The following is a 26,127-nucleotide window of genomic DNA, read 5'->3' as shown; positions in this document are numbered from 1 at the left end:
AAAGGAATCAATCTGTTAACAGAGTTACGTTACAGTTAGTTAGTTACAAAAGTATCTCATAAAATCCATTTTTATCCAGATTCCAATGGCACTTGAATGCCAAACCATTTAAGGCATTCCTTAATTCATTAATTGCTCCTGGATCATTTGATGAAGTCAGAAATTCAGCAGCTAAACCTGTTTTGAGAAAAAAAAAACATTTTGCAGTTATCATCTTATTAAGGTCAATTCTCTCTGAAGCTCAACACCTCCCCCTTTTGATCTACCAGCAGTCGTCTGCTGCTGTGAGATCACGTACGGTTTCCGGAAAAAAAACCATCTTATTTTCCATGTACCTTAAACCCATACACTAAGGATGCAGACTTTGTTCTGTTAAAAAATATGCTTACAATTATTCATAATTGTAACACTTCATACACTGATTTTAACTTGGGTTAAGAAAATCAATGTGTAGGCAAAACAGATGCTTAAAGTCTGTCTTGCTATGTGGCTTTGGTGTGGCTCACTTCAGCTTAATGGGCCATCAAGGTCACAGGCGCGGCTGTGCCTGAAGTGTGAATTAAGTGGTATGTGTGAAAGCTGTCTGTAACTATTGTGTGAACAGACACAGTCTAACATTTTAGCAGTCTAACATCTGACTTTATCAAAAGCATTGTGAAATCTGGACTTAAAGGAATCTTATGTCTTGAATCATGACTGGTCAAATCCAAGAACTGAATCTCCACAATCTAATGTAAATAATTTACAAATTGACCTAGAACAATTTCTAAATTCAAATATTAAAAATGCTGTAGATCCCTTTTCAAACACCCATTAATGACCACAACACTTTCTATCCTCTTGGGAACAATATCTGAGCGTGGCAGAAACTAGATTTTCACAAATGATCCAACCCACAGCTCAGACTGTGCTGAATCAGATGTCTGCTACTCTCTAAACAGAGCAGGCTCAAGAGTGTAGTTTCTCCCAAGGGAGAATTACTCAACACTCTGATGTGAATATGGAGCTGAAGGCTCACACACTCGAATTAAGCTTTAGCTTGCCCACGATGAACTTGCTAGTGCAAAGACTCAATTCCGTCTGAGAATTCCAATCTCAAGACTGTTACTACGATCTACGGCACATATTTTCCCAAGATTAAGTAAGTTTACTTACCAAAGTGTTATGTCAACCCAGGGTGAAGAGACATCTTACAGCAAACTCGAATCAGCAAATACAAGAACATATCTTTCGGTGAGGACCTCCAATTGATGGTAATTAGTTTTATACCATATATTGAAGATTCAGTCTTAGGTTTGATCAGTCAGGATTCAGGTTTATTCTTGAAGAATGGCGGCCGACCACTTTGTGAGACAGAGACTTTCAGATCCATCCTCCCTCACAGAACTTCACCTCAGCATATCTGACTTGTTCCTTGGGGAACAGTCGGTTAAATACACTGACATTAAGGGGTGTCACCGTCTATTCAAATGGGCCATGCATGCAGGGTTCTTTGTCTCGACCTGGGGGGGAGGTGAGACCAATGTCGCACCTCACTTACCCAGGCCAGAGACAAAGAATATTCACCAAGCAAAGTCCACTCATGGCTAATTAAATCCAAATAAAAGTAACAATTATGACTAGGTATAATATCATTGACTTATTGACTATGGCATATTCTTATGACCTATGCTGGTCCCTTCAAAATCATTGTTTAAATTTGGCAGGTAAAAATATGCCTGTCCAGTAAATTATTATTGTTTTTTTTTTTTTTTCCCCATCTACCAGCCACTTTGGTTTGGTTAAGTTTGTTTATATTTGTGGATATTTACAACATGCTGAAGTGGTTTTCTCTGTATGGTGTGTGCTGTTAGTGTTTGTGTCTGCATTGTCTATTTACTCCTAGTAATGTAGAAAACTCAGTTAACTAATGAGGACAAAAAGAGTAAGTACTCATTGCTGTGCATGCCTAGTGTGCAAATCAGTGCAGTTTGGCTGTTAGGATCGGGTTGATTGGCACATGTTGACCTTTGTTTGTTTGTTTGTTTGTTTGTTTGTGTGTGTGTAGACCTGATCCACTGTACCAATGAGATGAACGTGAGCGTTCCTCAGCTGGCTGATACACTGTTTGAGCGGACGGCCAACAGCAGCTGGGTGGTGGTGTTCAAAGCCCTCATCACCACACACCACCTAATGATGTACGGCAATGAGGTGAGTTTGTCTCTCGCGCCCTCTCTCACACACACACATGCACACATACACACACACATACACACACACACATACACACACACATATACATGCACATGCACAAACTCATGTCTTTCCCTGTTATGCAGATACACATCCACTTTTCTCTTTCTCACGATGAACCCTCACCACAAACCACCTGTCTCTCTCTCTCTCCCTCTCACACACGCACACACACATGCACAGACTCGTGTCTTTCTGTATTATGCAGATACACATACTCCCTCTCTCTCAGCACACACCAGCTAATGATGAATAGAAATGAGGTGAAGCTTTCATACGCTCACATTTCTCTCAGGCACACATGTTCACAGATTCAAGCCTTCAAGCCTTCATCATGAGGATGCATATGTCTTTTTATTGGTGTTTGCACACACGCACACACGCACTCACGCACACACGCACACACGCTCACGCACACACGCTCACGCACACACGCTCACGCACACACGCTCACGCACACACACTCACACACACACACGCTCACGCACACACACTCACACACACTCTCTCACAGCGACGACGGAAGTGTTTCCAGAGGACACTTAAAAATGATTAACACGTTTTGGATTGTGAATCATGCCATCTTACTTGGCTCTAACGTTAATGGTTGCTTTCATAGAGAGAGGGGACAAGCAAGTTAAACTACCGGTAGGTTTTGCTGGCATAACTAATGAAATGAAACCTATGACTATTATTTATTTATTTATTTATTTATGTATTTATTTATAAATCAGTTAGCATAAGTAAACATAGCTGCTGATCCTTAAAATAACTGATCCCCAGTTGGAGGATAGCCACGCTGGTTAGATAACTTTGCCAGTAGATGTATAAAGGATGAATATTAACTGATTAAATAACTATTAACGTGATAGCCAACTAACATGGTGTGTTTCACAATCCAGACGTTCATCACTTTTTAGCGTCCTTTGGAAACATTTCCGTTGTTGTATGGTTCCCCTGCAGCACGCTTCTGTAACGTGTTTGAAGATGTAGGACGTTATATAAATGCTGCCTGTGTTTTTTTATTTTTTACATACTTTGCTGGTGTTTTATCTGTTTTACATGTGTGTTCTCTCCATAATACTGTATTATATGACCAGGAAGCATGTGCTATAAAAACCATTCATACGTGCACATGTGTCTACAAGCACACACACACAGGAACACAGCTATGTTTTAGACATGCAGACATTTAAAAAAATTTATATTAAAATACACAAGATACCCAGATGATGGCTAATCACATACCATAGCTTAGTATACACTGACTCCTGGTCCTGTTGTCTTTCCCCCTGCCCTGAGATTGGCCCTGTTTTGTTGGTGCATTGACTCTACACGGTGTCAGTAGTTGCACGGGGACGCTGGCCAGAACTGGGGCCGGTGCTTCTCATGGTTGGCTAGGTTCTGGTCCAAACGGCCCTCACAGATGTCCAGTTGGAGAGGCTTGTGGTTACTGGGCAGTAAGCAGCCGGGCAGAGTTCTCCTTGTCATGTCCGTGCCCTCTGTCCCAGCCTCACCCAGACCCATTATGCCCATGAGTTGGGCACGCTCTTGCCCCATGAGTTGGGCACGTTCCTGGACACGGGCACTCTCTTCCCGGATGGGCCGCCTGGCGCCATGAGGGGGCTTGAAGCTGATTGCGAAAGGGCTTCAGATGTTCTCTGACATTTCAGATTGGTCCATTTTAATGGGGAGCCCAGTGTGAGGCTTGAGCAATACAACACACAAACGCGCACGCCCGCCCGCTGTCTACAGATCACACACACACAGTGGGATGGATGCACGAACAACCCACAGCCCCACCCACACACACACACACTTATTTACATAAAACAACAGCAACCAAAAGTCATCAATCCAGACAATGTTTTTTTTCTGTTCTCCCTATCTCATTATATTTCAGCTGCAGTACCCTGCAGTTTTCCCTTTTTCTTTCTACATTTTTTCTTTTGGATTTAAATAAAAAAAAACCTTTCCCCTCACCCTGAGAAGAAAAGTACCGCTTAAGGTCATCAGCTGCCACACTCAATTTGTGTTCGACTAGGACAGGTGGGGAATTCTAGCAGGCATCTTTAGGCTACAGAGTGTCAGTCATGTTTACTGTAAGCCATCTCAGGCTTCACACCATTCGCTGTCCTATTAGATTTCTTCACTTTTTTTTTTTTTGTTCTTTTCCCATTGATGCATTGCTGATTTCTCTAAGCCCCACCGGCTGCTTGAGGGGGGCAGCCTGTGTTGCAGCACCTGGACAGACACACGCACACGCTCACGCACACTCACGCACATGCTCACGCACACATAGCTCACGCACACACACACTCACGCACACACACACACACACACACACACACACACACACACACACACCTGGACAGACACTGCAGACACACACACACACACACACAAACACACCTGGACAGACACTGCAGACACACACACACAAACACACCTGGACAGACACTGCAGACACACACACACACACACACACACACACAAACACACCTGGACAGACACTGCAGACACACACACACACACACACACACACACACACACACACACACACACAAACACACCTGGACAGACACTGCAGACACACACACACACACACACACACACAAACACACCTGGACAGACACTGCAGACACACACACACACACACGCACACGCTCACTCACGCACATGCTCACGCACACATAGCTCACGCACACACACTCTCACACACACTCTCACACACACACACACACACACACACCTGGACAGACACTGCAGACACAGAGCAGTGCGGTTGGGTGAGGCGGTGTTGCGGTTCCTCATGCATTCCGTCTGCTGTCGGACGACATCTACACACTCCGTTTGAAGGCTCTGATTCCCTTCAAGTTCAGGCAGCCTGATTGAATCTATATGTAGTTTATATCTCAGTTCTGTCAAGGATTTAGCCTAGCTCATCCTAGCCCCCTGTGGAGACTGAGCTGAAATTCACCTGTGCTGATAAAATCAGATTTATCTGTCTGGGTCCAGTGTTTTTCTATGTAAGGACATGCTGTGTGTCCCTCTTTGCCTCAGCCTCGCTCTGTGTGTGTGTGTGTGTGTGTGTGTGTGTGTGTGTGTGTGTGTGTGTGTGTGTGTGTGTGAGAGACACACACACAGAGGGAGAGATGACGACAGAGAGATGAGTGGGTATTGCAGAGAGAAATCAGTGTATATAATCCAGAGAGAGGATCAGAGTGTGTGTGTGTGTGTGCACAAGAAGAGATGAGAGGGAAGGGACTGTATGAGCAGATGTGTTTGTATGTTGTCGTGTGTGTATATGAGAGATAGAGAGAGAGAGAGATAAAGGATAATGAGGTGTGTGATGGAGATAGAAGAAGATGAGGAGTCATTGTGTGTGTGTGTATGAGGAAGAGAGTGTATGTGTGTGTATAAAGCACAATGGTAAGAGGGAGGGAGGGAGGGAGGGAGGGGGTGTGTGTGTGTGTGTGTGTGTGTGTGTGTGTGTGTGTGTGTGTGTGCGAAGTTTGCTGAAGAGTGAAGTGAGTTGCTGGGTGAGTCACACCTACTGATGTCCCAGATACGGAGTGCAGCACTTGCTCTAGTGACGCCACTGGGATTGGGTGTCGTCAAAGAGAAGAGAGAGAGCAAACGAGCGAGGGAGTAAGAGAGGGAGCGGGGAAGGGAGGGCCGTTGCAGAAGTGCTGACAGTGTGAAGACCGAAGGCTTTGCATAACTTTGAGGATCTGAGAGCGCCTGATGGCAGGGCGAAGGGGCGGAATTTTAATCTGAGGGTCAGGATGTCGTCTCAGTTGGTCCATAATGGGGTCATGATCTCGACAAATCAGATTAAACTTGTACTAGCATCATCCCCCCCGCATCCCACCCTCCCTGTTCCTCCCTCTTTTTTCCTTTCTCTCCCTCCCTGTCTCTCAATCTCTCTCTCTCTCTCCCCTGTCTCTAATTCTCCCCATCTCTCTCTTTCTGTCTCTCTCCAACCCTTTGTCTTTCTCTCCTTCTCTCTCTCTCCCCCTCTCTCTGTCTCTCTACCCCGACCCCCACCCCCTCTCTCTTCTTGCTGGAGGGCTTCTCAGCGGAGAGGCTGCCACTGTCGGAGCTCATAGTGTACATGACTAACTGCTAACCACTCGGGTAGTGACAGCAGCTAGTGGAACATGCTGGACGCAGGGATGCGTGTGGACTTTAGTTTGAGGCCATTAACTCTGGTGTTGGCTCACAGTAGCACTGCCACACCGCACCTCTTTTTGACACTGCTGTTTGCAGAGGCTACTTAAAGTTCTCAGCCAGGGGTTAATAGATAACCTAAAGACAGTGGCAGACGAGTAAAGATTCCAACTCGTACTTTATGGTTAAGCTATAAAGTCGTTGTGTTCAGCACAGTAGCTCAGACAGAAAGAAGAACAACTTAACCACACGCATGGGTAAATATATCTTCCCAGTAGGTCGGTGTGTGAATTTGAAGTTAACTGTCTGATTCCCCTTTTATACTTCCACTGTTTTCTGCCTCGTTTTCTTCCCCTCTCTGTTTATTCTTGAATGTCAGCGGCAACCATGTCGACCCACGGAGCCACGTTATTATTGGCGCAATGGCAGTTTGACGACTATAACATCCCTATGGTGGTGGTACTACACTCATGTGAGCCAACGTCTTACCAGACCAGGATTGGTCGTTTGACACACGCTTGGCTATGGGAATAAAATGGGAGACGTGGAACTTTCTGATAAAGTGATTTGTTTGTTTGTTTGTTTGTTTGTGTGTGTGTAAGGGGTAAATAGCCCCCCCACTGATAGCTCTTTTTAATGAGCCCCATCTCAAAACTACAGAGAGAAATCTCACACACACACAGTCTATACACACATACACAGGCTCTCTCTACAAACACAGACATACACACACACACACACATTCAACGCAGACATACACATATACTCTCACTCACTCTAGAGACACACACAAACACAGATAAACACACGCACACACAAACATACACAAACACACGCACACACACATGCATACGCACACACACACACACACACACATATTATGGGAGAGACCACCCCATCTGTAGCCACAGGCTATTGTTTTTTTTAAGTCAATAACTGTTCTGAATTGTTGGAGGGCTTTCTCTCCGAAGCTGCTGTGTGAAAGCAAAAAGCAAATAATAATAAATAAAAAAACCTCCAGTCAAACCAATAGAGCTGGCATGCTGCTCATCATGACAGACGTTGTAAATCTCATTCTCAAAACACCTCCACATCCCTTTTAATACTTCCCCTTCCTCTCGGCGCCGTAGGTGAGATGCCAGCCGTGTGTGTGTGTGTGTGGGTGGCTGTGTCTGTGTGTGTTTGTTTCCTGCATTGTACTGTCGCAGCTGCCTGGTTGACTGCAGGCTGTCACATTCACCTTGTAATGCCTGGAGCCCTCCCAGCCTTGCCCAGTGGCTGCCGTGCTTGAGTGATGTGTGTACACAGAGGTAATGATTGGTGAGGAAGGAAACATTATGTCTCTCTTCCCTTTGTGCCTTTCTTTTTTTATCTTGTTTTTTTTTTTTTTTTCTTCCTCCCTCACTCTCTCCCTCCCTCCCACCCTCGCTGGTCTCTCCTGTCAGGCCTGAATCGCTGAAAATCCCCCACTTCTCTAAAATGGAAACAAGTGCTGGGGACTCGAGTGATCGATATCTGTATTTGATGAGGAGGAGGAGGAGGGGGAATTGGCTGTGTGCTTACACTTGAGTGACTCATAGCTCCCCCTCACAGGGCTGGAGTAGGGCTGTCCGTCTCTGTCCCCCACCCAAACCCCCACTGAGGACAGTCGCAACACCCTGGGACGCTCACGCCAAAACAGAAATCACACTCGTACACTCCCTCGCTCGCTAGCACGCTCACACTAGCACACGCACAAGAATAAACACACTAAAGCAGGTGTGTGCACACACTCACAGAAATGCACACGTATGTTCAAGCATAGAAACACACACACACGCACACACAGAGCAATGTGTCCTAATCTTTCTCTGACCATCATACCAGCGCCCATCTTGTTTGTGCCAGACTCCCTTGTCTGTGCTCTGCAGAGGCGGGGATGGGGTCGTTTGAGGACGAGACTGGCATCCTAATTGGGGCTCCGGCATCTTTTGTTCTCGCTTGTTATGAGAAATGCTTGTTTTCTCTTCTGCGTTGGGTGGCTTTGTGACTGACGTACTGGAGATCTCTCTTTGTGTGATCAATCTCCATCATTTTTTACGATGTCCTCTGAGGTAACATCTCTACTGGGTGGGCTCTTGGTTGCAGTCGTGAATAGCTTCTGCCCCACAACGTCTCATCAAAGGCACTTTCTCTTCAAGTGCCATTGGACAGCATGTTCCCAGATGCTTGCATGCATTACACACACACACACACACACACACACACACACACACACACACACACACGCACACACTCTCACACACACTGCATATATAGGCCAAGCAGGGCTTGCACATGACTCAAGTCACACAGCAGCCCAGTGTAAGAGAGAGGTTCATCAATAATAGATGAGGTTTTACTTTGTCACTACTGGGGTTTATTCTCACATTAATAATTTGCTGGGCAGAGGCTTCAGGATGAGGGCTTCTCTCTCTCTCTCTACTCTCTCTCTCTACATTCTCTCTCTCTCTCTCTCTCTCTCTCTCTCTCTCTCTCTCTCTCTCTCTCTCTCTCTCTCTCTCTCTCTCTCTCCATCTGTCTCTCACCCCCAATCCCATTCCTGCTTGTCTCTGACTCTCTCCCATTTGTATTCTTTTGCTCTCCAGAAATGACTATTTGCAGTCTGTTGCAGCAGTTCCATGTTGTTCTCCGCTGCCTTGTAAGGTGTGGATATTTAGCTTGCATGTGAAATTAAACTATTAAAGGTGAACTCCGAAGCACTTCTTCTTTTGAAGACCCACCACTGCCTCTCGAGTATTCTCCTCCTCCTTCTTCCTACTATCGCTCGATAGGGAATAGATACTGCTTTTACCATTGAGCCCTCAGCACCTACCTCTGTTTGATTTTTCCTGGGTTTCACCCATGGAATGTTTGCCTTTTGGAATTGATAACGCCCCAGTTCCTTGTGGGTTCCTTTGGATGAAAGTGTCAGTCAGTTCCGCTTCCTCAACAGGATGTGTTGCAATGCTTTGGACACCCTTAACAGAGAGGTGTGGCGGCATTATTTATCATTACTCGGAGCACGTTAATTGTCAAGGATCAATTTAATGTGCTTTATTAGCATCACTCTGCAGTGTATAACACTGCGTTTGCATGTAAAAGAAATGAGAAATAAGGGAAGTCATAAAGTTCTTTGTGTTGGCGCCTTGTGTGGGTTTCCATGTGTGAGCCGTAATGGCTGCAGCGGCGGTCAGGAAAGAGGGCCTCGGCTCAGCTTCTCCCCCATCAGCAGTTTGGGGCCGACAGGGGCAGGGGGAGGATGCTGAGTGGCTTTACACGGGGCCAGGAATGTCAGGCCCCTGCTGTAAGCCCCTGTCACATGACCCACACCACCACTAACACACACACACACACATTCTCTCTCTCTCTCTCTCACCCTCCCTCTCTCTGCCTCTGCCCAGGGCTGCTGAATGCCCCATAAGCAAGGGGGAGGTCACAGTTCAAAGTGCAGTTTCCTGAAAAGAGCCGCTTGTCGCTTGAGAAATGTGCAGCGTTAGCCGTACTTAGCGTTGGGAGCAGGCTTCATGTGGTGTGTGTGAGTGCGGACACACCTGACCTCTCCCTCCTGACGCGGGCATCCAAACCACATCCTCGGGAGTCAAGACGAGCGGAAAAAGTATTAGATGTTTCAGAAATTGCACTTCTTGATTGTGTGTGTGTGTGTGTGTGTGTGTGTGTGTGTGTGCTGGCTTGTCATGAGTACAGGGAGAATGTCAACAACTCTGCTTTCCCAGTGGGAAACAGTCAAGAAAAAAAGAAATGGTAATACATGGCTGTCAGAGGACGCTGAAAACCTTTTTGCTGAACAATAGAGAACTGGGGAAGAAATACCTCTAGAACCTTCATGTGTGATGGCTTTTGAATCAAAGGCCACATACAAAAGCACCTGCAAACACGCATTCAAAAGCATTTTTTTTGCACACACACACACACACACACACACACACACACACACACACACACACACACTCCTCCAGTACCATATTCGGTGGTAGTACCAGCATGTCCAAAGAAGCATGAATTCCCCTTCATTCCTGCGTCGACCCCGGGGCTTCTGGGAAAGCGTAACATTTGCGCAGCGATGCAAAACACAGCAGCCAGCCTGGGAGCCCTGCTCTGCTCTCCCGTCCTCTCCCCTTTCAGGGAATTTCCTCCTCTGGTTTTCCCAAAAGTGGGACACGAGGAGGAGACGGAGCCGGAGAGGGAGGCAGGGGTGCGGCGGCTGCCAACTCCTGTAGTATGGCGAGGTGTCTGGGCCCATTAGGACAACTCCAGGTTGAGCCCGTGAAAGCGGAGTTTCCCTTTCCGTGGAATTCTTGTGTTCTTTGTTTTTTTTTTTCAAAATCACTCTCTTGTTCTTTTTTTTTTCTTGTTCTCTCTTTTAAAGCCAAGTGTTACAGGAAGATGAAAGGCAGTGTTGTGTTTGGTTTGGTCCATATCTGATGAAGATGTCAGCCTGAGCGTTTGGGAAACTCACACCCTCCGTGTCTGCACTCTCTTTCCCTCTCTTTCTCTCTCTTTCTTAACCTCTCTCTTTCTTCCTCTCTGTTTCAGCGTTTCATCCAGTATCTGGCCTCCAGGAACACGCTGTTCAACCTCAACAACTTCCTAGACAAAGGAGCGTTGCAAGGTGGGTACATCCTCTCTCTCTCTCTCTCTCTCTCTCTTTCATCATCTGTGTCTGTATTTGTCCCTCTGAGTATTTGTCTCTACCTGTCCTGTTTCTGTCTCCCAGACACACTCCCCCCCCTCTCTCTCTCGCTCTCTCTCTCTTTCATCATCTGTGTCTGTTTCCTAGTCTTTGCCCCTCTGAGTATTTGTCTCTACCTGTCCTGTTTCTCTCTCTCTCTCTCTCTCTCTCTCTCTCTCTATTGCGCTCTCTCTCTCTCTTGCGCTCTCTCTCTCTCTCTCTCTCTTGTTTGCTCCCCCTCTTCTCTGTCTGTCTCACCCATGGACATCACTCTCACCCGCTCATGCCTGACGTCCCCCTGTCTTGTGTTGTCTCCTGCAGGTTATGACATGTCCACCTTCATCAGGCGCTACAGCCGCTACCTGAATGAGAAGGCCCTGTCCTACCGGCTAGTGGCTGTGGACTTCACCAAGATGAAGAGAGGGTAACACACACACACACACACACACACACACACCCCTCCACATAGTCAGCCCCAATACCCCAAATCCCTCATAATGAGCACACCCCGGGTGATCCATCGAGCCCCCCAAAAGCAGCCTTCAGGGTTGCTCAAAACAGGCATTCAGGGGCGTCCCGTCTCCGTCAGATAGATCCCCGCAGCCCACACCTCTTTCTCTCTCCATATATCCTGATTAGTGTTTCTAAAACCAGAATGTCTGGTGGCTTTTTGGTAACAGACAGGACCCCCCCCCCCCCCCCCCCCCCCCCCCTCTGTGATCGAGCCGCTCCAAATCCTGATTTAGCCATGCTTAGGAAAAGGGGACCAGGAACACGGGTGTCTTATCTGCACCATATTTGGAAACACATACCCCTCTCCTCTGCCCCTCCTGTCCTCTCTCCCTCCTCCCCTTTCCCCCTGATTAATGTTAGTCAAGCTGGAAGGGATCTTTGCAAGTCCGATCTTCTGTCTATTAGCTCCTAAGCCTATTATCTTCAGCTGGTCTCTCATGCTGGTCCGATCCCTCATGTGTCTGTGTGAAGAGTGTGCGTGTCAGGCCCAGTCTGGAACCACTACCCCCTTGCCATGGTCAGCCTCACCCAGTCTGGAACCACTACCCCCTTGCCATGGTCAGCCTCACCCAGTCTGGAACCACTACCCCCTTGCCATGGTCAGCCTCACCCAGTCTGGAACCACTAGCCCCTTGCCATGGTCAGCCTTGCCCTTGAGTAGGACGCCCCCGCCGCCGCAGGGAATAGTCTGGAACATGGTGTTATCTCCCCGATAGAACAGGTGAATTATGAGGAGAAGAGGGAACCTGACCCCTTTTTTCTGTGTGTGTGTGTGTGTGTGTGTGTGTGTGTGTGTGTGTGTGTGTGTTCCTCTTCTGCAGTATCGATGGAGTCATGCGCACCATGACCACGGAGAAGCTGATCAAAACCCTGCCTATCATTCAGAACCAGCTGGACGCACTGCTCGACTTCCAGGTACTGTGAACGCCGACCTGTGTGTGTGTGTGTGTCTGCCTGTCTGCCTGCCTGCCTGTTTCTGTACCAACTAATGGAGCTCTTGAGAACTGAGCACAGTTGCTTGTGCAGAAAGCTTTCAAAACATGTGACACACTTGAACTTAAGTGACAGGACACACTCTGCATGTGGGTGAATGTGCCAGAGCATATTGGAGCTTGGAGAGTTCTGGGAGACACTTATACTCAAATTAACATTTGCGTGTGTGTGTGTGTGTGTGTGTGTGTGTGTGTGTGTGTGCGCGTTCGCATCTGTCTAGGCGAATCCCAACGAGCTGACAAATGGTGTGATCAACGCCGCCTTCATGCTGCTCTTCAAAGACTCCATCCGCCTGTTTGCCGCCTACAACGAGGGAGTCATCAACCTGCTGGGTAAGAGCTCCTCTGCCCTGCTCCTCCTCTTACCAGTGGCACTTATCAGTCCACGCCAGCACAGTCTGTGGTCCGTGGCCACCAGCGAGTATCACTGCCAATAGTGAAAGCATAAATACTGAAGATTTCTGCAGTGATGGATTGTGGGTAGCCAACCACAGCTCACACACTGTCGCTTTGCTATGCACCGTCGACATAAAGATGGCCAAGGTCCTCTTGGGCGTTTACTGGCATTCAGCATTTACTTTTCTGGTTACTATTAAAGTGGAAGTAGCGGGAAGGAAGGCCTTAGGTGGTGGTGTCTTAGACCGACCACTTAAGTGGTGCCCACTGGCCCTTGGTCGAGAACATACCCATGACGTGTAGACCTCGGTGATTAACTGCATGGGAATTACACTGACGCCATATTGGTGGCTTTTTCAAGTGGACTTGTCCTGTGTACATGTCTTATACTTCTGCTTTCCTGATAGTCATATTTAGCAGCACAGCTAATCAAGTGTACTGTTCTTCCTGTTTATGTTGCTGCATTGTTTCATATAAGAAGATAAAAGGAAGCACCTCGTAGGGTGGTGTCATTGACGTAGGTGTTCTAGGTAGCTTAACTAGAAAAGCAGGGTGGTGTCAGTGCCAGGGTCATAGTTTCAATTCCCACGGAACACACACTGCTGTACATACTTTAGTCTAAGTAGCTTTAGGCTCAGTATACTTTACTAATTCATGTAAGAATCAATTGTTACCTGGCAGTAATCCTAAATCTATTCCAAATATCAATTATGGCTAGCAACATTTACTTTTATTCCAATACTATACTAGTTGATTAGTATGCTGGAAATAATGTGAAACCTAAAAATGTAATTGATTCTCGCTTAATTTGCTTTGAAGTCAGAGTTTCACAGCTTTGTGTGTGGTGCAGTGTTTCTATGCTGAGTTGTGGATGCACTAAGCGTCCTTGACAGGGCTAAATCACTTAAAGGTTTTTTTTTTTTTCTCCCCAAATGCAGCAAGTGAAGTGGCTGTTTTTAAGAGGGAACATAACTCTTTCATAATCTGACACTCTCTCTCTCTCTCTCTCCCCCTCCTCCTCCTCGTCCCTCTTTTTGCTCCTCAGAGAAATATTTTGACATGAAGAAAAACCAGTGCAAAGACGCCCTGGACATTTACAAGAAGTTCCTCTACAGAATGACCAAGCTCTCTGAGTTCCTCAAAGTGGCTGAGGTAGAGTGGGCCTTTTGATGCATGTAGCTAGCAATTATGTTACGTTAGTCGCACAGGAATTGCACATTTTCAACACTGACATAATTGATCTTTACCCAAATCTGGCAGGCTTTTTTTTCTCCCCCGCTTGCTCAGATTATATACTAGTCAGTGGATGGACATGTTATCACAAAACACTCCCTTTCTACATAGGCTATTACAGATGAGAAGGATTTAAAAAAAAAAAAAAAACTGGAACAGAAATATCTTCCACCATTTGCTTGTGTGCCACTGCAATTAGACATGCAGACACACACACACACACACACACACACACACACACACACACACCGCCAGAAACCCTCCCCCTATGGCACTGTGAGTTATTAGAGCTTTTCAGTTCTGAAGCCTTTTAGCATTAGAGGATTTTGGGTTAAGTGATTTCAATCAATGGGGCACTCACAAGGCCTCATAACCTATCTATAAGAAAAGATCAAGGACTTATACAGGGGCCTCATCAGAAGCAGCCAGGCATGCGGCCCCCGTGAACGCACTCCCCAGATCGCTCTCTCCCTCCGTTCGTTCCATCCAGACTGGAAGAGATTTAATTTCACGCGGCTGCAGACCTATACAAGCTGTTAGCCGTCACTCTGCCCTGCAGTCAATCTGAGAGCCTTTCAATCTCAGCAGCCCACGGCTGCTCTCAGGCCAGTTATGTTGTGCCAAGGGTTATCTTCAAGTTTAGTATGCGCCAAAACCGCTTGTTCACTTTCTGTCGAGGGGAAAGCAAATGAAGGTTGGTTGCAGTTTCAGATGTGTGTAAAAAAAAAAAAAAGACAAATCTAGGAATAATGCATGTTCCTCATACAAACTAAACTCCTACACACAGCTAGGGCCGAGTTAGACTTGCTTCTTCCTCTTGTAAGAAATGGTGTGTGAGGAGCATGGTCTTAGAAATCCCAACACAGCTGCCTTCCACATACGACTCCCACATACCCAGTGGCCCTCTCTAATCTGGCCCAGCCTTACTCCTTCTCCACGGAGTGACCCGCGTCCCTTGGAAAGACCCACACCCTCAGGGAGATCAGCCTCACATTTTAAACCGTCCATTTATACAATATTTCAGCCACCCCCACCTCCTTTCATATTTCTGTCTCTTTATCTCCCCTTCCCCCGCTTTCGCCTCTCTCTTCCTCCCTCTCCCTCTCTCTGCCTCTCTCTCCCTCCCTCTCTGCCTCTCTCTCTCCCTCCCTCTCTGCCTCTCCCTCTCTCTGCCTTTCTCTCTCTCTCTCTCTGCCTTTCTCTCTCTCTCTCCCCCAGTCGAGTTATGATCTGGCAGCATATGTATATGCACAGTAATCTTCTCAAAGGGCTCTAAGCTGTGGCTGTCCCGTGGGGTCCTCTGCCAGTAGCTTCTCAGTCTTCCCCTTAAAATAAACCAGCATGGAGAGAGACTGTTCGCTTCTCTGCTGAAGCACTCTTCTCCCACAGCGCTCTCTCGCTCTCTTCCTCCCTCCTTTCTCTCTCTTTCTTACCCCCCCTGCCATCTCTCTCTCTCTCTCTCTCTCTCTCTCTCTCTCTCTCTCTCTCTCTCTCTCTCTCTCTCCCTCCTGGATTTGATAGTTATGGTTAGACTCCCCCTCCCAGAGCTCAAGAGTTCCCACAGTGATTTGCTGTCTTATTCCTCCTCCTCCTCCTCCTCTTCCATCACCAACTTTTTGATTTAGTTACTGTGTTTCTTTTTTTTCTGATACAGACAGGTTGGAATTGTTGTCAAGTAGACTTTTCATGCTCTTGGAAAGTTGTGCCAGAGAATATATTATCATATATATTAAGTAATATGAAGTCGCAAACCCAGTTATTTTCATTTTTAGTTTCGCTGGGAAAAGTTGACGTTATTTGCCTGTTATGGAATTCAAATATTTAGTTTGTTTTTTGTTTTTGTTTTCTTTCCTTTTGTTGTTTGTGTTGAAGTGCTTTTAACTGTTGCGTCCACAGTAATGTCATCTGTCTGAGACACCATTGCATATCACAGTCCTCTGTGTTTCAGTGCATTTGTATGGGCATGCCTGAGCTCCCCGTGCTTCAGTTGTGTTCTCATTTCACAGTCACTGCATGAAGTAATGAGCCTTTATTTTTTTTATGTTTCTTTTTGTTTTATGTTTGTTCTTGTCTCCTCCTCCTCCTCCACCTCCTCCTCCTCCTTTTTTGTTTGTCATGTTCTTTTGTTTTTTGTTCTTTTTTTTTTTTTTTTTTTGGATTTGTGACACAGCAAGTTGGGATTGATCAGGGAGACATCCCAGATCTGACTCAGGTCAGTGTGCATCTCATAGCCAATCCTCTCCTCCTCTCCTCTCTCCTTCTCCTCTCCTCTCCTCCTCTCCTCTTCTCTTGGTTTCCTTTCCTAGAATTCACCCCTCGCTCATTTCTCTTCATACCACAGTCTACCCACTTTCCTCCAGTTTGGTCATCCTCTTACTGTGTGTGTTTGACTCGCTGTTTGTCTTTCCCTCCTGACCTCCTTCCTTTTGACCTGTAATCTCTCTTGTGTGACTCAAATGTCCTCGTCCTCATTCCCTTTCCAAATGTCGAAATGTTTGTTGCTTTACATTGGTGTTTTTGCTTGTTATTATTATTTATTTCATCTTATTTTGCATAGAAACGATCTAATTTCGATAGGTGTCCAAAACAGGAAAGGGCTTAAATATGATGACCGTTCAAGCAGTAAGAGGTCGAAGTGCGGTGTTAATGCAGCAGTCTTGCCTTGTTTGTTTGTTTGTTTATTTATTTGTTTGTTACTTCTCTGATGTGATGTCTGGTGTTCTTCCTGGGCGGGTAGCGAGGCAGGAATGCTTAGCGTTTGTAACGGCGCTCTCGTTGTTCTTGTTGCAGGCTACTAAAGGACCATATCTTGTAGGTGGTGGGTTATATACTGCTTGTTATTCTGGCTTGTGCTGCCACAAACCTAGTTTGTGCTTGTCCTCGTGGGCGTAGGGTCATGTCAACCGCCCCTTGTTATGGCTAACCCACATGGCCTGTGTTTTTATTTATTATTTACTCTTCTTTTCAAACCCAAGTTTGAACGCATGTTGCCTTTGCTAATGCTCTTGCTCGGATATCAAGGTTGCTTGAATGAACTAAGACCCAAAAAAATACCAAAAAAAAACCACCTTGTCGAAGGATTTGTTTTTTGGAATGGCAGCAAGAAGCAGCAAAGGACAGACAGTCTGTCTCCTTTTCTTGTTCCCCCATTGGTTATATTCTCTTTCCCTGTAACGTTTTACGGATGAGCCCTTCTCCTCTCTCGTCCTGGCGTAAAATATGGCGTTCAGTGGCAGCCCCATCCCCATCCACCAGCTCTCCCCAAATTTTGGCTTCTCTTTCTTAGTTGAGTTATTACAGTGTAAGATTTCTCCAGAGGTGTCTGGTGGAAATGATCCAGACCCTGTGACCAGTATTGGCAAGACCATGTATTTAAAAAAAAAAAAGTAAAGAAAACAAAAAGAGGAAAAAAGAAGCTTTCCATTTTTTTAAACTAATGGATTTCAATCTGCTGTCTAAAATAAGCCGATTGTGTTTTACGACGGTCAATTGGCACTCAACTGCCAAGTCCTTCAGAAGGAAGACACTTTGTGGCGGCCATATTTGCATTGACCCTCCCCCCGAAGTGCGGCTTTAAACAGAGGAATCGATCTCCGCGTCGTCCCCTCTTCTAAGCACACAAAGGCTCTAACACACATGCACACTTAACTTCAAAAAGTAAATTTCGCATGCCTTTGTAGTGATTTATTCTTTTAATTCTTTTTTTTTCTTGTGAGGATTGTGGATATACTAACCCCAACTCCTTTAGCTGATGTGGTCATCAGACTAAGTTTTGGCATCTGAGCCTGCCTGCACAGAGTTACTGGCATCCCCGTGCCTGACCGCAGTGGAGTGTGTGTGTGTGTGTGAGTGAGTTTTGGCCGAGGAGAGAGGGGCCATCTATAGAGTGCATGTTTCTCAGACCTCCCCTCCTCTTCTCTTCTCTCTTCTCTCCTCTCCTCTTTTCGTCCGTCGTTCTCCCCCCTGGCTTACCAAGCCTCTTTTCTTGTGTTGCTGTCTCTCTTTTCCCTGAAAAACGTGTTAACATGATATCTATGTGTGTGTGTGTGTGTGTGTGTGTGTGTGTGTGTGTGTGTGTTGAATGTGTGAATGCTTTAATGTATGCGTTTCGTTAGCTGTGTTTGAGAGTGTGGAGAGTTCTGCTGGAAGTGTGTGCGTCAGTTCATTGAATGTGAATGAGGTGTGTGCGTGCGTGCCTATTTGTGAACGTGAGTGACTGTAAGTGTGTGTAATTGAAATAGATGTGTGTGGATGTCTTGTGTTGAGTATGTGTGTGTGTGTGTCTATATCTGTGTCTATCCGTGTGTCTGTGGTTTGTGTGTGTTCTGTCTGTCTATCCGTGTGTCTGTGGTTTGTATGTGTGTGTGAATGTATGTGTGTCTGTGGTTGTGTGTGTGTGTATGGGGACGTGGTATGTCTCTGACCCCCAGCCCTCTGTGCCCTCCCTCAGGCTCCCAGCAGCCTCCTGGAAGCTCTGGAGCAGCACCTGGCCTCTCTGGAGGGCAAGAAGACCAAGGACTTCTCCGCAGACACCAGGTACACCTGCCACAAGGCAGAGCACGCTTCCTGGCCTGCTTCCAGTCGCACTCCCAGTGCTCGCCGACCTGCTTCTGTCAGGCCGCAGACACTCTCAGAACAGGCTGGGAATTCGCTAGAGTTGGTGTGGTCTAATTCTCTGTCTCTGTCTCTGTCCCCAATTTCTCTTTGTCAACTGTTGCTGGTCCTTCTTCACGATTGTCTCACACACTGTCTCTTTTCTCTCTCTTATCTGTCTCTCTCGTCTCGTCTTCATTCTCTCCTCCTCTCACTTACTTTTATTTCTATCTCTCTTTTGTGACCACTCCTTAACCATTCTCCTCCCCCCCCCCCCCCCCCCTTTCTCTCTCTCTTTCCTCTCTCTCCTCCCTGTCTATCACCTCCCTCCCACAGGGCCAACACCCTGTCCAGCGCTGTGTCGTCCCTCTCCAACACAGGCATGTCCTTCAGCCGCATGGACGAGAAGGAGAAGCAGCAGGCCCTCGAGGAGGAGCAGGCCCGCATCCAGGCACTCAAGGTGGGCCACAGGAACACTCACAGCCCTCCAGGACCTCCGGTGAGGACAGTTCACCAGAGCCACCACTGCCCTCAAGCAAAGAAATAACCTGCCTTTGATTTAATGAACATTTGTTCTGGGGGGGGGGGGGGGATATGTGGGAGATGGTGAAACCTGAATATTGCAACAGATGAGCTGGCGGCTTACTGTGGGTTACTTGCATGGTTACTGCCAACATGGCAACAACATGGATATCCTGTAAGCTGCTTTTATTGAGTGTGCTAGTAGAGCAATAGCCAATGAAATACGAGACCTTCAAGCCATTACTGTACACTGAAGAAGGATATTTTATGGATTGTGGTATTCTGTATGTTAGCTTATATGTCAACATAACTCGCTAACCAAAGGTTTTTAAATGATCCTCAAGCTATTGAGCTGCAATTGCACAACCAGCTCCACATTATAATTTCATTATATGTTAATCAAGTATCTCGAACACTGGCACAGAGGCGCTTCCTGAACCGTGCTATTCGACGGAGCTGAGGAGAGATCAGTTTGTGGATTAGACTCCTAATTAGTGGTGGATTCCACACACTCCAAGCTGCCAGTGGAATTCAGATTAAGTATGACTGCTGATTTATTGATGCGAGACCTCAAAAAGCCCAAAAAATTGCAGAAGCGCATCAACCCCTCAACAACACTGCCCCCAAAAGGAGCTCCGTTCTCCTACCATAGGAGGTGGCTCTGGGCTCCCATAAATATGCCTTCATTGAGAGAGGATTTGTTTCTCCATAGTCACTGGTTTAAATCTGAGGACATGGACAGATATGTAAAGCCCCCCGTAGTTTAGTTAGCTAATGAAGTCTGCATGCACCAGTACAATATTGAATTGTCGGAGCTCTCTTTTGACTGCTAGCTATATGCTTAGCACCACAACCTGCACTACATTCCACAGTAATAGATCAGTGGTTAAGACATACGTTCTGAAATGGTTCTGGATGGCTCAAGTTTATTCCCCGTGATCTTTTACCCACCGTGCGTGCAGTAGCGTTGTTACAGTATGCACCTTCTGTATTGGCTCTGCCTGAGGAGCAGAAATTAAAATGCTCATGTTTGTGCTTAATTAAACCGCATAAATCTGATAAAACGGAAATATCAAGGCCAGCGCCTGTGGGACTCCTTCCCGCCATCTCTAAAGGCCAGAGCCATCCTTATTGCTATGCCAAGAGTCCTGAGAAGCAATATAGCCCCCCCCCCCATCGCTTTCACTACGCCATGGTAAAAATAATGAACATTCCTCTAACATGATGATGAATTACAGTCCGCTTCCACTTGCTCAAAATGGAGCTAATTGTTTGCTAATCCTGATTATCCATGCTGTGTGGGCACAAACGGAGTGGTTGGCTCAACTTGGAAAAATCGCTCATGGAGAACTTACTCTACTACATGCTCTCTCTCTCTCTCTCTCTCTCTCTCTCTCTCTCTCTCTCTCTCTCTCTCTCTCTCTCGAATTTCAGTCTGTATCAACTCAACTAAATCTTGGCTACACAAAATGGCATCACCATGCATAATGCATATTTTAGTAAGCATTTGCAAGAATTGGGTGTTGAGTGGAAAAAGGTTGTGTGTGAAGGGAAACTGACTGCAAGATTCTCTCAGTCGAGTTGTCATGTCTTCATCTGAGATTGGCTTAAGAAGTAGTCAGCCTCCCAGAATGCCTTGCCTGCGCTCAGCTCGAGTACTCCTGCACCTGCACTTCTGGGTCGGTCGGTCGGTCGAACTCTCCCCGCTCTCCCACATCAGTGAACCCCTCAGCCAGTCTCCCTCTCCCTGCTCTCCCACATCAGTGAACCCCTCAGCCAGTCTCTCTGATCTGCCTGAGAAGCGAAGCGCTGGGTTTCCCCCTAAGGGGGTTGGGTTGAGTTCTCAGGGCCCTTGGCCAGCATCGCTGGTGCAACGTCACAGGGAACATTGTGTCCCAACCGCACAGGTGCTGAATTTAGCCTGGGTACTGAAAGTGCCCCAGTCTCGTCAATGATTGCCCAGGGGGAGAGGGGGGAGAGGGGGGAGAGGGCGGGCGGGCGGGCGGGCGGGCGGGCGGGCGGGCAGGCGGGCAGGCGTGCCAGGCTCATGCTGCCGTGGGTCTTTGGCAGGGTTGTCCTCCATATTGGACAGAGAGATGAGCAACACTGACCTCAGTCTCTGTTTTTTTCTTCTCGCTCATACTCATCCACTCACTTAGCTTCTCTTACTGGGCTGTCACTCTCTCTCTCTCTCTCTCTCTCTCTCTCTCTCTCTCTCTCTCTCTCTCTCTCTCTCTCACACTCTCTCTCTCTCTCTCTCTCTCTCTCTCTCTCTCTCTTTGTTTCTCTCTCCTTTATTTCTCTGTCTTTCACTTTCTCTAGGAGTCTCTAATTCTACTTTTCACCTGTCCCTCAAAAGCTTTCGATGTTTTTCCCACCCTTGCTATTTACACACACACACCCACACGTAGACAAACATTCTCTCTCTCTCTCTCTCTCTCTCACTGACTCAAACACACACACACACACACACACACACCTTGGCTCACTATTTCGATAGCAATGTCAGTGTCCCAAAGTGCACTCAGTGTACAAAACAAACCGCTGCGTCAAACGAGGGCAGGGTAGCGCAGGACAAGACAGCGTGAATGACTTCAGAGGAGTGCAGATACATTCTATATACACATCACACACACACACACACACACACACACACACACTCTCTTTCTCTCTCTCTCTCTCTCTCTCTCTCTCTGTGTTTCTTATTCACTTTGGTTTACATGCTGTGTTAGACTCCAGCTGCTTCCCTCTGGTGCTCTCACAGACAGTGAATGGGCTTTTTTTTCTTTTCCTTTTTTCCCTCTTCTTATGCTTTGAAATAGAGCCTGGGCGTTGAATCTAATGTTGATCTTCGTTCTATTTACCTTTACACTTTGTTCTATTTACCTCATTTGTTTGCAGAAGATTATGTGGCTCTGTGAAAATAGCCTCGTTATAAAACAGTGTTGAGGGCTCAGTGAGATTGCTACACCCTGTTTTTATACGAGACGGTTAAGCATTTGTGCAAACACTGTGATTGCAATTCATAAGACAACAGGTGGTCTTGGGGGGGATAGCCGTCATTTAGAAGTAATTGATTAATGAAAAAGCTTCATTGAGCAATCAGATTGAGCAAGTGCTTGAGCAATCAGTATTGCACAGAGCCCTGTTATTTTAATCATTGCGTGTAAGGCAAGCCCATCGTGGTCATGGATCTAATCAGCAGTTTCAGCCATATTAGTCACTTTGCCTGATGGAATGACTAGCGATCATATCGACTGGGTGGACTCGGATCACATGCACTGTCTTGTAGGACCTTTTACAGCCAGCTAGGTGTCGTAAATAGAAGACCCGAAGAGGGAGGATTGTGTCTGTGTAAGAAAATCAGCTTCTTTAGCTACAAGTTACTATGAGATAAAGAAATATTCCAGGGCGGATTGTTCCAGGGCGGAAATGTACAACATTTCCATATGTTCCTCCAAGAAAGGAACTGTGCACAGTTTGTTATATCATGGAAGCAAGCCAGTTATGTGCATGTACGCATACTCATCGAGATATGAGAAGCAGTTTTTATGGGCTAGGCAATTTGATTGTTAATAGAGAATATGTTAAGTTATGGATATAAAATTGGTCTGCAGTACAGAAACTGTTTAAGAACCCAAGTGGTCAGATTTTACCTCTCACTTAGATAGCTTCTTCCTTTGAGGGGTCAAAGGTCATTTTCATTTGAACTTTCCTTTAATACACAATGAGTTATTTTCCCGTGTCTGCAGCTTGTCAGAATGCGTGACCAGAGCAGACCCTCACAGACTGACAGGGCAGCCTTGAGAACAGGGCTGGCACTAAGGGCTTAACTCTTCCGCCTTGCCAGTCTGCTGCCCCTGTGGGAATCAGCGGGTACTGCGCCATGTTATGCTGGGCTTGGCCTTGCCAGGCACTCACACTTGTATAGAATAGGAGCGCTCCAGGTCACTTCAATTTGAATTCGCCCTGCATTTGGTGAATGCAGGACAAATGCTGTTTCTCTGTTACGCTGACAGGGTCCTGTCCAGGTAGCATTTCAATTTAATGTCGCCTCTGTCTGCACTGTAAGGCACTTTCAGTGGAACAGTTCTCTGAATTGGCTATTAAATAGGAATGTGTATGTGGCATGGTCCATGGTGACCTTTTGTAGCCACGAATGTGACGGGAGTCCTTGAATTGCATTTGATTTATAATGATTTATATGATTTATAAATGCCCATTATACCCATACGGAGACATTTTCCTTAGGAAAATCACCATGTTGACTGAGTTCAGGCTTGGTTGTCGGAAAGCACTTGTAAGCCTGTAAACTACAGAGAGCAAGAGAACTGGATGTCGCTTTCTCTAGGTCACAGAAAACATATTTCTTGGGAAATGGGACTTGAGACCGTGAAAAAGTTAATGAGTACATAAACTGTCTTGACCCCCCTCGCCTCGCCCTCCGTAAATTTGCCCGATTGGTTTGTCACTGTTGGCATTAGTAATGTAGAGGGCAATGAGACAATTCAGTGCTATCCTGGCGCTAACTGTTGACCTATCCTGTGCAGTTCAGTGCTAACCTGGCGCTAACTGTTGACCTATCCTTTGCAGTTCACTGCTAGCCTGGTGCTAATTGTTGACTGTGCTATCCTGGTGCTAACTGTTGACCTATTCTGTGCAGTTCAGTGCTAACTGTTGACTATGCTAACCTGGTCCTAACTGTTGACCTATCCTGTGCAGTTCAGTGCTAGCCTGGAGCTAACTGTTGACCTATCCTGTGCAGTTCCATGCTAACCTGGCGCTAACTGTTGACCTATCCTGTGCAGTTCAGTGCTAACCTGGCGCTAACTGTTGACCTATCCTGTGCAGTTCAGTGCTAGCCTGGAGCTTACTGTTGACCTATCCTGTGCAGTTCAGTGCTAACCTGGTGCTAATTGTTGACTGTGCTATCCTGGTGCTAACTGTTGACCTATTCTGTGCAGTTCAGTGCTAACTGTTGACTATGCTAACCTGGTCCTAACTGTTGACCTATCCTGTGCAGTTCAGTGCTAACCTGTTGCTAACTGTTGACCTATCCTCCGCTCCCATCTGTCCTGCAGGACCAGAGACTGAAGGAGATCGGCATGCAGACCCCCTCTGCCTCCCCCACCACACAGTCCTTGGGCAGCGCCCACAACCACAACTCCGGCATGGACCCCTTCGCCAACGCTGCCAACACCCCCTCCACTAACAGGTATCACAATTATGCCATGCAGTTCGTGCCACTGTGCTTCATACGCCGCCACCTTCTCCTAGACTGCTTAGCTTAAAAGCTGCAGGACAGAATAGCAATAGCGTCCTCCGCATGCGTCAACCGACTCAGAAACGGGACGCCAGACGCGGGCCTCGTCTGTTCTGGAATGATCCGCAGTCCGAGTTGTCTGCATATGACTGCCATCTGTCTGCTAAAGCAAGGACGTTCTGCCTGTTTCATCTCTAAACAAGCCTTTCTGATCAGAGCAGCAGGCAGAGCCACGATAAGGAAGACTAGTAATAAAAAAAGCAGTCTTCTGGCGGCCAAATAACTGTTGATATTAGAACAGGACTGGAGCAGCACTGTTATCTGCTGCCCTGCGCCTGTGCTTCCATCGGAGCCTGCTGGGCAGCAGAACTGCAAGTCACACCTCCTCTTATCTCAACTGCTTACTCTCCTCCTCATTCCTGCACCTCTCACACACTCACTCCTTCCCTCGCTCTTTTTCTCTACCTTTGCCCTTCCTCCTCGCTCTCCATCTCTATCTCTCTCTTTCTTTCTCTCTCCCTCTGTCTTTCATCCTTTCCCTGGCACCCCTGTTCTCTACTTAATCACTTCACACTCTCCCTGTTGCCCCATCATATTATTTTGTGCTCTAACTCTTTCCCTCATATTTATCTCTTTTCCTTTCTCGCTCTCTCTTTCTTTCTTTCTTTCTTTCTTTCTTTCTCTCCCTTTCCCTTTCAGCATGCCAAACCTCACCAGCGACCTGTTTGACCTCCAGCCGGCCTTCATCCCAGCTGTGCAGAGCACTCCGGCCATCTCAACCGCTAACAGTGCCTGGGGAGGTAAGGGGCCCTTCCCCGAGCGTGAGTGTGGTCACTGTTTGTTTTGACTACAATGGAGGCTACGACACGAGCAGTGACTTCTTCTTTGATGTGTAAACATGCTAGCAGCACCTGAGGCAATCCTGTTTGCAATGCTAAGAAACCCTCGTCATCAATGGGATGGTTATTTTTGTGTCAATATCAGTGTCTCATTTCCTACATTATCCCATTGACTCACTGTACTTCAGCCACTCACTGGTTTATTCGTACGTCCATGTTGTGTGTGTGTGTGTGCCATCACCCGCTCACCCCTGTCCATGTATAGTGGTCTTGTTATGTGTTAGTCTAGTGCACCAACACCACACTGCCTGTGTGCCGTGGAACCATTGGGAGTGTTTGACTTGGTTTAGATGATGAGGGCTCGGAGCCTTTGACCCCCAGGGTCGTAGGTCAGTGCCCGGGGTAACACTCCGAGGACCTACTCTTGAGCACGCCGGAGAGCTGCTTCTTGGAATACCAGCAGAATTCTAGAAACCTGGCCAGTATACAGCTACACGCATTCAGACTGTGCCTTCCTGTACCAGGCCTTGTACAACACTAATTGTGAAATTTGGCTTGTTTTTTTTTTTTTAAACATAGCAACAGGAGAAAGCTAGAACTTCATAACATAAAAATAGAAAAGAAAGCCAAAGAGCAGTGCCACTGAAGGAGGCCTAGGGT

At 46.8% G+C, this 26,127-nt stretch overlaps 1 protein-coding gene across 12 annotated transcripts in view; it reads left to right on the top strand.

The window, feature by feature from the left end:
- Nucleotides 1-26,127, top strand: part of si:ch211-200p22.4 (phosphatidylinositol-binding clathrin assembly protein) — a 56,029-nt gene that overhangs the window by 15,248 nt on the left and 14,654 nt on the right. For 6 of the 12 annotated variants that reach the window (XM_042710502.1, XM_042710497.1, XM_042710494.1 and 3 more), the window contains exons 2-13: nt 2,048-2,190; nt 10,981-11,056; nt 11,438-11,540; nt 12,451-12,544; nt 12,843-12,954; nt 14,063-14,169; nt 16,421-16,462; nt 17,041-17,061; nt 18,701-18,786; nt 19,180-19,342; nt 24,447-24,580; nt 25,328-25,428. In XM_042710502.1, the coding sequence (XP_042566436.1) occupies nt 2,048-2,190; nt 10,981-11,056; nt 11,438-11,540; nt 12,451-12,544; nt 12,843-12,954; nt 14,063-14,169; nt 16,421-16,462; nt 17,041-17,061; nt 18,701-18,786; nt 19,180-19,342; nt 24,447-24,580; nt 25,328-25,428 (1,182 nt within the window). The remainder of the gene's footprint in view (nt 1-2,047; nt 2,191-10,980; nt 11,057-11,437; nt 11,541-12,450; nt 12,545-12,842; nt 12,955-14,062; nt 14,170-16,420; nt 16,463-17,040; nt 17,062-18,700; nt 18,787-19,179; nt 19,343-24,446; nt 24,581-25,327; nt 25,429-26,127) is intronic. The other 6 variants (XM_042710503.1, XM_042710495.1, XM_042710498.1 and 3 more) reach the window with 5 other exon arrangements.

Source organism: Clupea harengus, chromosome 18 (genome assembly GCF_900700415.2).
Source record: "Clupea harengus chromosome 18, Ch_v2.0.2, whole genome shotgun sequence".
NCBI classification, from domain to species: domain Eukaryota; kingdom Metazoa; phylum Chordata; class Actinopteri; order Clupeiformes; family Clupeidae; genus Clupea; species Clupea harengus.
This window is presented reverse-complemented; position numbering and strand designations above follow the sequence as displayed.